At 39.2% G+C, this 12311-nt stretch overlaps 2 protein-coding genes across 4 annotated transcripts in view; one reads left to right on the top strand and one right to left on the bottom strand.

The window, feature by feature from the left end:
- The window catches only part of LOC117292156 (ATP-binding cassette sub-family A member 5-like), a 28702-nt gene extending 21123 nt beyond the window's left edge, over positions 1 to 7579 (bottom strand). Inside the window, exons 1-7 of one of the 3 annotated variants that reach the window (XM_033774096.1) lie at positions 7087 to 7579; positions 5863 to 5966; positions 3992 to 4397; positions 3315 to 3433; positions 2353 to 2576; positions 1331 to 1473; positions 266 to 456 (exon numbers count right to left, since the gene is read on the bottom strand). In XM_033774096.1, coding sequence (XP_033629987.1) covers positions 266 to 456; positions 1331 to 1473; positions 2353 to 2576; positions 3315 to 3433; positions 3992 to 4397; positions 5863 to 5940 — 1161 coding nt within the window. In that variant the 5' untranslated portion in view covers positions 5941 to 5966; positions 7087 to 7579. Of the gene's footprint in view, positions 1 to 265; positions 457 to 1330; positions 1474 to 2352; positions 2577 to 3314; positions 3434 to 3924; positions 3944 to 3991; positions 4398 to 5862; positions 5967 to 7086 lie in introns of those variants that run through there. The other 2 variants (XM_033774095.1, XM_033774097.1) reach the window with 2 other exon arrangements.
- A 97-nt stretch (positions 7580 to 7676) lies between these two features.
- Positions 7677 to 11182, top strand: LOC117292152 (transcription elongation factor, mitochondrial-like). Its single transcript, XM_033774087.1, has 4 exons — positions 7677 to 7773; positions 8320 to 8739; positions 9385 to 9534; positions 10263 to 11182. Exons 1-4 carry the CDS (start codon positions 7711 to 7713, stop codon positions 10692 to 10694), a joined length of 1065 nt encoding a protein of 354 aa, XP_033629978.1. The 5' UTR covers positions 7677 to 7710; the 3' UTR covers positions 10695 to 11182.
- The last annotated feature ends 1129 nt before the right edge of the window (positions 11183 to 12311 follow it).

Raw genomic sequence — 12311 nt, 5'->3', positions numbered from 1 at the left:
GGGGCCATTTTGATAGAGCTGCTTAGGCATAAAATAAACTAAGCAAAACAAAATTTGCTAAAATACCTTGTCACATGTACATTTTGTGACTGGTATCCTACTTCTTATCGTAAAGCAGGGATTTTTTAAGCAGCACTTTCTGCTTTTTCTGCTTTTTGGAAAAAAGGCCCAGGACCCGAAACCCACACTCTGCTGATCAGAAACATCAGAGCTGGAGTCCGGTGCTCTTAACCGCTTGCCATGACAGAAATAGGGCGATTCTTACCTGATCCATTGCCAGGGCCATGGCCACAGGGGAGAGGAAAGACAGCAGCCATTTGACCACGGAGGGGGTGCCTACAATCAACGACATCGGGATATAGAGGAAAGAGAGCACCAGGGTCACCAGAGAGCCCACTGCCCCAGCGACAGTTGCCTTGTTGAAGAACGGCGTAAACATGAACGCCATGCTGACAACTGCCAAGATAAAATAACGCCATTAAATTGTTTACACTTTCAAACTTCACCTCAAGTTGTGAAACTCTTCAGTTTATGTTGTTTTCTTTGACAGAAAAAGGTTTCCTTTTTTTTTTATGAAGCTGACTTTCTTTAAGAGTCAACTTTTATTATGGAGATTAACGTTAAAAAGAGGTTCTGTTTTTAAAGAGTACATTCTAAGGTCCAAAAATCTCATTTCTGCTTTGTATTTCTTTGTTTTGCCTTTTACAACGTTCCTGTTATAAAGAGGTAAGTTGGTCAGTCTCAATGATCTTAATACAGGAATGTTACTCGAGTGGGATTTCGAACCGACAACCCTTGCAATTCTGAAGCAGTGTCTTACCAACTAGGCCACTGAGATTACCTGGTAGTAGATGCAGTTTTAATCTTATGTTTTGGCAGCGGGTACCGCAATGATTTAATAAGTTTCACAGAGTTCCTTGGATTATTACGCCTTTTAACCAAAAAGCCATTTATGAATGGAAAAAAAAGAGTAGTGACTTGTTCTTAAACTGCAATTTAAAACCTAGCAGGGTCGTTGCCGTGCGGATCCACACAAGTATCACTTGAAATTGCGTGGTTTTCCTTTTACCTCTTCGACTAATACGGTCGGCCATTTATGAGAGTCAAAATTTTCACTCCCATAAATGGCCGATCGTGTTAATTCACAAGTAAAAGGAAAACGGCGCAATTTCGAGGCAAATTTGTGTGGATCATTGTATTCTACTTTTAAAATATCTTTCTAACCATATGCATTTGATAACAAACCGTTACAAACGCTTTGTGAAAGACCAACTCGTCCGATCCAAGGCAACGTGTTCCTTTAAGAACTCACCCCTTAAAATATACTTACTTGACAAGCCATAGCCAGCCATGATCAGATACAGAATGAGGAAGTTGCCTTTCAGGACGATCTGAATGGCGTATTTACTCAGAACCGCAATCAAGATTGATACAAAGAGAATGATGGAGGTGTACGTTATAAACCATGACAGCCTGAGGTCAGAGAGACATATAGAAAAAGAATAGAGACCAAGACATATTAGAATCGATAGCAAATTAAGTATACATTCAATGTCTGCTATTGGAATTTTGATCCCACTTGCTCATGTTTCAGGGCTCTATTTTTATTTTTTTTTAAATAAAAATTGGGGGGAGGGGTGCAAAATCCACTAGACCAATTGTAGCTACAAAGTTGTACTAAACCAGATTTGTTTTACAGAACACAAATCAAAATGAGAAAAAAGATAGTGTCTACACGGTTTAAAATTAATCAATAAACTTTATTATGTTTGAACAAAAATACACTAAAAAGAAGGTTTATATGATCTTAAAGAAAGGTTACAGAATTGGTATAAATACAAAAATCATGAAGATCACAGATTTACATAAAACTTACACGGTCTAATGATGATGATAGTTGAAAACATCCCTTGAAATATTTCTGTCTGAAATGTCATATTTGATGAAAAATAAATAATCTAACCTCGCGTTTTGAGTTTATCGCTCAGTGAGTGTTTTATTCATTTTTATTTTGGCATCGATGCAATGCAAAATTTGTAATCGGTTTTTCACTATTCTCTCGTGACCCAGATGGCCTTCTACAGGTTTGTCAGTTTATGTATATGGTGGATTACATAAAGTGCTTACACTGCCTGCAACTGTTTTGTTAACAAAAACCAATTCTGTAATGTTCCTTTAAGGCTGAGTCATAATGAATATGACAACAATCACGTCCCAAAGAGAACGCATTTTATTGGTTGAATTCCTCCACGCAGATTACATGCTCATTCAACCAATAGAATGGGTTCTCTTCGCATCGTGATCCTTATCGTTTTTGGTTGTCGCTGCAGTGTGACTCTGCCTTTAACTCACCAGTAAGGGCCATTGTTCATGCCCATCATCAGCATTGTTTCCTTAATCTTCTTCTCTTTCTCATACACAAGGACGGACAGGAGGACACCGATGTAAACTAAGTACATCATGATGTAGTACAGAGAATTGACAACCCTGATAGTGGGAGAGGTTAATACAAATGCACCCTTCGGAAACATTCTGACCGATACATCAGGAAGTGAGATCGTCTCATTAGTATGCAGCTAAAGGACAAATGGAAAAGACGTTTCAATTTCAAATGCTCTCCAGGAAAATTCCGTAAATCTTACAAGAACCCCCCCACCCTTTGTCTCACTATTCATTGTTTACCCCTTGCTTGTTCCTGTGTGCTTTCTCTTACTCTATTTACGTATTTCCACTCGACTACTTATGTTAAACTTAGGTGTAAAACCTTCAAGAAAGACTCTGCTAGGGTAGAAGCACACATCAATGACACACAGGCACAATGTTATGTGTCTACGTACATACAGCCTGTACTTGGCCTCATGTTTTTGTGGGCATGTTTTGTTGACCAGGATCAAAGTTTCCGTTATTGGTTTAGCGCTTTTTATGTGTCTGATTCAACCACGGTGACTTGTCTGTTCAGACCAAACTGTAGCTCGAGATGTATTGTTTGAAGCTTTAAATGCCAACTGAGTTATTTATATGGGCCTGGGTCCCATATCATAAAAGCTGCTAACCAGTTTTTATTTTGCTGAAGCAAATACCAACATTCTTAGAGTATTTCAATGGACATCAATGAGCAGCATTAAATAACTTCTTTCTCAAAAACTACATTACTTCAAAGGGAGCCATTTCTCACATTGTTTCATACTATCAACAGCTCTCCACTGGTTGTTAACAAGTAAGTTTTTATTCTAAGAATTATTATGAGTGATTACCAATAGTGTCCAGTGCCTTTAAGTTACAAAAAACAAAACTTATTTCACATAGTGTCTTACCGAGGCAACAGCATTTTGAAGGACAACTTGAAGAGCAGCAAAACCGGAATACAGATACTGATTTGCCGGGCAGTTGTAGCTATTCAGGCCGGCAGGGAAATTCTCCAGACGACACGACTCTGATGGAAATGAAAAACGTTCAATGGTTTGTTTGTTTAATAATGACCTACTTGTGTGAAACAAACATTGGGGTCTTATTTCCTGGGTTTGGCTCTGTAGTATGAAACAAACTTTAAAGACCATAGCTTTAAACTTTAAAGGCCGCAAGCGGCTTGCACCCAAAAAAACTTTTGCGACTGCAAATGGCGACAAGATTTTAGCTGCTTCCAATCGACCAAAAAGGTCATCAAAGTAATGGTCATAGCTTGAATTTTCCCTTTTTATATAAACAAAAGTTTGTGAATTTCTGTGAAACAAAATAGTTTTTGAAAAAAGTGACCTGCGCCGAATTTCATAAAGAGGTAAGCAGAAAATACCGCTTAACGAATTTCTTTGCTAAGCAAATATTAATTGGGGCACCAGTCACAACAATTTAAAAATAATGAAGTTTTGGCTGGTAACCTGTTTTGTTATGCAATACTTTTCGATGCTTAGCAATTTGTATGCTTACAGGCTTTATGAAATTTGGCCCTGATTGTAGGAAGGTTTAATGTTCTCCGTTATTATAGTGGGCTTACGTTCTGTGGTAAACCTCTCCCCTTGAGCGGTAAGCGGTGTCGACGAGTACGTCATGCGTATAGTCACAGCCAAGTCCTGCGGGAAATCATTGTTAAACACAACACCGATGGAGAACGGCGGAACCTCTTGCGCTGTGAAGTTCCCCACAAGCTCCGCTTCGCTGTCAAATGCCAGAAACTCTGGCATTCCTGATCCAAAGTACGCCCTAACACTCAGCATTACCGCTTGGGTGCTTGGAGTGTTGGGTGCAAACGCCCATGGCGAGGAGGTGTTCGGGAGGAAGGACATATTCAGAAGACTGTGGTCTTGGAAGTCCTTGTACTCTAGTGGGTTAAACACTTGGGGTCTCGCTGACAGACTGATACCATACATACTTGCCATGAATAAACAGGGCAAAAAAAATTCCTAGTACAGGGGAAAGAACAAAAAAAACAGAAGATCAAGGACTAATTTCAGAGAGCTGCTTAAAGCACAAAAAGTAGCTAAGCACAATAACATAAAGTTAACAGCCAAACTACCATGTCACACATTGTTCAGCAATATTTCCTGCTTAAGCAACTCCATGAAGTTGAGCCATGGCAAAAATTTCATAGCGCTGCATAAAAGTAAGCAAATTATCGCGCTAACTATAGTAACAAAAAAATGCTTAAGCGTAAGCATAATTCACATGTAAGCAAGAAATACTCTCCCTGGTATAATTGGAGTTAGATGAAGTGAAGGCTTTTGTGACATTGAGAGAGAGAGAGTCATAATGACAAAAGTCAACAAAGAAATGTACACATAACACCCACACCACACCAACACAAACAGTATGACAAGACAGGCAAATCATGATGCAATCTAACACTGAGAAAACTTGTTGTCATTAGGCCTATAGATTATTGTCTTGCTCATAACCACCTGTAATTTTTTAATCTAAATGTGTTAACTTGGCACAATGGACCCTTTTCATGAAATATGCACATTGCACATAGTGCATGCGCACAAACATTACACGCACAAACATTACACGGTACACGGCTAATGGCTGAGAGGCGCAGACACGATGTACATCTGCTTGTGCACAACGCTATGGCTTTTGCACAAACATTTTGGTTGGCAAAAATGAGGGAACATCGCGCTGTTTTGTACCGGTACACGTCTAATGGCTGCGTGGCGCAGACACGATTTACATCTGCTTGTGCACAACGCTATGGCTTTTGCCAACCAAAAAGGGTCTGTACCCATCCATGAATGTAGTTGGCATATTTCATGAAAAGGGTCCATTCAATGTTTACTCCACTCTTTAAGCATGACAGTCCACAAGAGAGGCATCAAGTGTCATAGCAACTAAACCACTAACATCCTTCTAGAATCTTGCTTGGGAATGATACCCCACACTTCCATTTGGAAAGGAGGATCCATATATCAAGATTACTTGATTACATGTAAAGGCACTGGACCAGTATTCTCACTTGGTGTATAATCCCAACATATCTTATGCATAAACTAACTGTGAAAAATCTGGACTCAATTAGTCATCGAAGCAAAGAAAAAACACCCTTGTTGCACAAATGTGTGTGCTTTCAGGTGCCTAATAAAAGGCTTCAGGCCTGAAGTCTTTTATTATTTGAGTGCGCATTTACCTCTTTCTAAAACACTTCAGAGGGAGTCTCCTCTCACAATGTTGTATACTATCAACAGCTCTCCATTGATTGTTACCAAGTAAGTTTACAAGATAAGAGTTAAATCTAGTGGCTCATTCTTAAACTGTCGTTTAAGAACTTGACGCTACCCCTTATTAGTAGTATTCAGCCATAGGTCCACAAAAGCAAAACACTAACTCAAAAGGATGACCCCTGGGGTTGGTTCTAAATCCAGCCTATCTTACCTGAAACATCTTGTCATTTCTCTTAAACATGAAGTTACGATACAGCAAGGCACGTGTCTGCTGCCAGAAAGACGCCATCGTTCTCGTCAACCGTCTGGCCTGTCCTGTAAGGAGGTCATGCAGATTCAGAATTGGGGTTTGGTTAATGCTTATTGAAGAAAATAAGAAGAGTCTTTTGGATGTGAAAACTTTCTCATTCTCAGGTGTGGAATTACACACAGGCCACAGAGGACATGTCCTCCGTTGCCCCTGGTTTTGGCCTTTTTGCTCCTTCAAAAGTTTCCCACTAACTTTAAGATTTTCCAATGGAAGTGCCCTTTGCAGAATGAAAATTGCCTTGCCTTTTCAGAGATGAAATTTCAGGCATGCATTAGTTTAGTTTATACTATACTAAACCAGGGATCGAAAGTAACATTGCACTGCAGAGTGAAAACCTGAGGCCAGTGATTTGAATGCCTACACTACAGTAAACTTTTGTATTGTGTTTTTCAACTAAGCAGCTCACAGTCACAGGACTGGTCGAAGAACAACGTCCTTCTCTTTTCAGATGAGAGCGTGCCTCCTACTCAAGTGAGTCAAAAAATTAAGTCAAACTCAAATGCATTATTATTATAGTTATGTTCTTTTAATACAACTCTATCAATATCAACATCATAATTATATACATTTACAATAAAAAAGAACAAACTCTACCTGGCAATGTTCACCCACCATGCAATGCCTCAAATCCTATAACAACCAAAAAGATCTATGCTGTGTAACCTACCCTAAAGTCCCTAGCCTATAGTTAGTAGTCATACTACTATTACTATGAAACGCTGACTTGTCGAATGTCCGATCAACCAATTTATTTACCTTAACAGGCACAGCCTGAGAATAGTGTATTTTCCTGGTGTAATGGGTTTTCAGTAGGATAATTAACAGGAAAATTGTTCACAATTGTTTATTCTCAGCATGACATTAAGCCTGACGAAAATACAGACCGTGACGTGAGTAAACCAACACTACAGCAGAGCTTGCATTCTGTCACCGGTGGAGCTTGCACAGTCTCGCGGTAAACGGGAATCAAAGTTGGGGGTTGAAAACATATGAGGGTCGATAACATATATGACCGTACGATATTCTTGTTTAGTAATCAGATAATAAAAACATTTGAAAAAATGGATGATCGAAGTCTGTGTTCTATTTTACCTAACCATGGAATGGAGGTAGAATTTTACTTACACTTACTTTACAGTACGGTGCAGTCTAGTCCTGGCTGAACGTCCTTCAGAAGGTAATGCACTGTGCTTGATGTGTGTTGTTGATGGGTATCTCTCTCTTTCTTTGATGTTTTAAATTACGAATGAACAGCCTGTCAGGTTTCAGTACTTACAGAACTGAAGGCGTACACTGCTCTGGCCTGGGTGTGACACACTGCGTCTGCTGTCATGACATCGAGCGACAAACAACAACAGTTAACAACAACTGTCACGTGTGTGTCACTGTCAGTGTGTGTGTGTACTGTCGTACCATGGAGGTAGAATTAGACTAACCAACTCATCATTTGTTCCGGTAAAAGATTAAGAACGATCCCACAAAAAAAAGTCGCATAATTCTTCCATGGAAAAGTACACCGGAGGAAGGACAATGTTGTTAGTTATGTAACACCATGTTTGAAATTGAAGTGAAAAGAGTCGTCGTCGATGATGATGACTCAATCTCACAGGACGTGTGATGTGACACAACGATTGAAAAAAAAAACAACGACGGGCTTACAAAAGAACGCCCTCTATAAAAACAAAACACTATTCTTTACCAAGCACAGAGGGCGCTAGAGTAAACAATAAAAATTGGTTTTGTTGGCTCATGCTTGAATTTGCTTTTTCTTTTTTTGCAATGTTTTATCGACGTACCGACATCTTGATACAGGTATGTGTTGCTGAAGAAAACACGGACCAAACACAGCTTAGGATAGTCATAATATACTATCGGTCAAATATTTGAAGAGGTTTCTCACTGTGCCCAATTTCCGGTCAGGTTTCAATACGCATGAAATAATTGATAATTCCAATAGTCTAGCCTAGCTATTATTTTAATATTATATTAATTAGCTGAACCATTGGGTGTACTTGGAAGTATTTATATTTATCCGGAATCTGCCTAAAAAGACCGGCCTTGAAAACAATATTTCACTCAGACAAATTAAATAAATAGTAGGCCCCCCTATTTTTAATAATAAAGTATTTATATTTATTATAAATTATTAAAAATAAATGCCTGGCCGTGCATCAAAACATTCCATGAAAAACTAAAAGAATGAGCAACGCCCATCATCACCATCATTCATAGGCAAGAACAAAAGGTACCGTGGGGGTGCGGGGTAGTTTGCAATTGTTGCCGCATGACAGAATAACACGTACTACAGAGCCCAATCGCCTTTGTTTAAATTGAATGCTTTCTTTTTTCCTCTTGTAGGTATTGGGCACCAGGTGGTTGCGACAGTTTTGTCAGCAAGCTGGTCAACGTGAACCAGCAGTGTCTTTAAGTAGTTGTGCTGTACGCCCCGAGATAAAATCCACAGAAACGAACAATACCAGCAATAACCATATCGATGAAGACGCTGCCAGCATTCTAAAGTTTGTTAACACAGCTTCAGTGACAGAGCTAGCTTCGACAAGACATGTCTCCTCTTATATCGCGAGGCATATCTCATCACACAGAGAAGAGCACGGGCCCTTTGCTAGTGTAGCTGATCTCCTGCAAGTGCCCGGTATTGGAACACAACGGTTACAGACAATCTGCAGGGGAATAATGAGGCCGCCATTGGAAGTAGATGTAGCAAAACGTGATGGGTCAAAAAACGACAAAATAGGAATAGCTAATAGTAGGATAGAGGTAAATATGGGACCAAGAACAATAAATATACACCAGGTTTTGTTAGCCTGCCCAGTTGTCCGAGTGACCTCTGGATGGATTTCATGAACTATGGAAAGGATGGGAGACATCATTTTAAGATTAAAAACCTTGTTCAAGGTGAAATACAATTTTTTTAATAGGGACCCCCGAATTCAGTTTTGTGATCCCCTAATTTTCCGATAGAAACCAGTCCTTATGGTATTTGGGAAAGTCTCTAACTTCAAATGAAACTTTTTGTCGAAATCCCAACAGTCTTCTAAGATTTCTCATTTCAAATTTATTTTGTGTACATTTTTCTACAAAGGATGTTCAGTCTGATACTAAATATGATGCTCAATCAAAACAGAAGTGAATGGTGCAACATTTCTCTTTTGGGATGTACAGACCGATTTGCTTTGGCTGTCAGATGATGATGTTTTCTTTTTGCTCTAAAGAGTACCAACAAATTTCACACCCCTTTAAGGTTAGAAAAACTGAATTTGATCTTCTTTAAAGCTGGTCTTTCACTTTCATCAGAACAGATGGTACATTACAAAGTTAAATCTTTCTCCTGAACAAGGAGACATCTTTACTTGTTTTTTTAGTAATGCATAAATACTGGATGAATTCTATTTTCCCTTGCAGGCAGTGAAAGATGTAGTGGCAGTGGACATTGGACTGAAACATATTAGTTGGGTTCACGTGAGCAAAGATCGATGGGTTGGGGAGTGGAGATTGAAGGATATTGTTGGCATTACATCCGGCAAGTGGGACCCTCCATCCTACCTTAAGATCGTAAGTATCATATTGTCAGCTGAGTGTATAAGGTTCACTTATTCAAGTGTCCATAGTCATTAAATTGTGTTAGATGTATTCAGGGATGAGATTGTTCAGTCTTTTGGCTGAATTCAGTCTTTTTATGTCGGCCTGGTGAAGAAAATCAGACATATTTTTGTCCACAAATAAAGAATACCTGCTCATTTGTCTACTTCTCTGGTGTTTTGGATACTGTTTCCAAAAGCTCTATGGAATCTATAACCCCAGGGGTTACCAAACAGTAGAAATGCCAATATTTCAACATACCTATGAATTTGTATCGAAGTTTCAGACTTTTTTGTTAGTAATGACTCTCACCCCTGGGGTAAAGTGCTCATGAAACACAAATCAGAACCAAGACACGTTTCTTTTCACCAATTACTTTAAGAGAACTTTTAACCAATAAACCCAATTGACTAGGAGCTCATAAGCATGCAAATGCAAATTATGAAACCGATACAAATTGCATGAAAAACCTTTTAGTTCTGAGCAGACTATATGAAGGGTGTCTGTGCAGCAGAATTCTATTTGGTTACTAAAATTTGGTAAACAATTGTTTGGAAATGAAGAGAAATTATTTCCACCAAATCCAAAGGATAGTTTTTTTTCACAAGTTTGTTATTTTACCCCAAAGTTTGTCTTGTATCAAGTGTGTGCAAGTTAGAAGTTATAGTGACAAGATTTTTGTTCCATTTTCTTCAAAACAGATTACAGAGACAATAAGTGAAATGCCCAAGCCAGATCTGTACGTCCTTCAGCATAAATCCTACAGTAATGCCAACAAGTCAACCTTCCCGATGTTTCTCTTCCAGCGGACTATGGAATGCATGCTGTACACCTCCCTGAATCATGACTCGGCAGACACCGGTACCCTGCATGCCATCTCAATACCCCAGTTGCAGATCGGTCGTCACTTTAACCTGCAGGTTAGAGGGGTCCGGATGAGTGGACAGGAATTGGTCTCTAATCTAATCCGAGAGGGGGTCGACAGGGGGTCAGAAGGTCATGACCCCTCAGTGCGGATAGCTGATGAGGATGCAGATATTTTTCACAATGCGACTAAACATGAGAGGGAGCATCTCTCGAACTGCTTGCTACAGGCAATAGCCTTCTTTGACTTGATGGTGGGCAAGACGTAATTCAGCCGAGGAAACGCATTTTTTTAATAATAGAATATCTGATATTTCAATCCTTCAACAAACAGTGGTACATACATGTATGCATCGACACAAAGAGGTTAACTAAGACAAACCTTATCATTGCAAAAAGTATTTTGGGTTGAACTAGGAAAAATTTACTAACTAGAGCAAGTTTTTAATCTGCCACTTTGAGATTAATATGCAGGCGCTCCACCAACTTAGCCATGTATCCCGAATATTGGCGGTCTTCCCATTTTGACAATACCTTTGTTCATGGGATGCCAGGCATAAGCCATTCAACTTGTAACTGCTGTGTAGCCAGGGATCACACTCAACTTTACGATACAACCTGGGAAGCAGCAGGAGAGGGAACACGTTGTGATCAGTCACATGTCACTCCTGTAACATCTCTGGAGCGCTGGCTTGTTAATTTGGAAGTCGCAGGTTCAACTCATGCACTAGTCAAATTTTCTTTGTTTAGCAGACAATGTATGGGGTCATTCCGTGTCAAATCAACCAGTTTTCAGAAAAGTTCCCAGGTGACCCCCTCAGATTTTGATGAAACTTCATCAGAATGATTGAGTGTGGCTCAAATGAACACATACAAAAAAGCTAAGTCATACTCCATGTCGTTTTCGAGATATGACCCATTGAAATTTGGTCGAGGCGGCCATTTTGTGCTCGCGCGGGACGCGAAAAGTGATTTTTTTTGATAATTTCCGACTTTGAAAGCTCATAATTTAATTATTGTACCAGGTAGAGAGCTCAAATTTGGTATTCCATCTTACTTCTTGCCAAATTTCATGAATCTGCACTCAATTTAGATGTATCTCCTTTAATTTTCTAGTTATGGTCACCTAAAACAGGCACTTTAATCAGCCAAAAATGTTTTTTGTGATTTTTGGGGTCACCCTGTGCCCAGATGAGGGGTCAAATAAATCCTATATTCCCTAGGTATTATCTATGGGTGCATGTTTATACCCATAAGCAATTATAAGCTCACCAATGCAATAATTTAGAAATAGCATGGGCCCAAAGTTGGTTCCAGCCAGAAAAAGGTCAAAAAGACCCCGCCCGTCTTGACCCCGGTTGACCCCGCGATCAATTGAAATGTTTTTTGAAATTGATACCAGTTAAACATATATATTATATCTACTTATACACCAATTTTCAGCTTTGGCACTCAACTCCTTCATGGTGTGGTGGCAATTTGAATGTTATATGTTTTTGGCACATTTTAATGTAATATCATACAGTGTACATGTACATGTACATTCATGTACACATACAATACATGGTAATATATGTTTGAAGCTTGTGTAACTTATTTTTTCTGGCTAGCAAAAAGTAACATCAACGCATTGGCATCTGTGGTGTCTGCGTGATACACAAGTACATATATTTTGTTTGAGAAATGAGTGTTTGCATGTGATACACATTAGAGAAGTATTGTTCTAAAAAAGTAGTGTATGGAAAGTAATACCAGCGTTTAATATGCAAATGAAGTGACCATGTGATTGGAAAGTTTAACCAGCATAAACATAGCATGGAGGAAACAAAGGGGACTGGGGTTGGGTTAAAACCAGAGAAGAATATGACAGATAGTTAGTGTTAAGT

The sequence above is a fragment of the Asterias rubens genome, chromosome 7 (genome assembly GCF_902459465.1).
Source record: "Asterias rubens chromosome 7, eAstRub1.3, whole genome shotgun sequence".
Taxonomy (NCBI): domain Eukaryota; kingdom Metazoa; phylum Echinodermata; class Asteroidea; order Forcipulatida; family Asteriidae; genus Asterias; species Asterias rubens.
The sequence above is the reverse complement of the archived record's forward strand: the minus strand, read 5'-3'. Positions and strand labels throughout refer to the sequence as shown.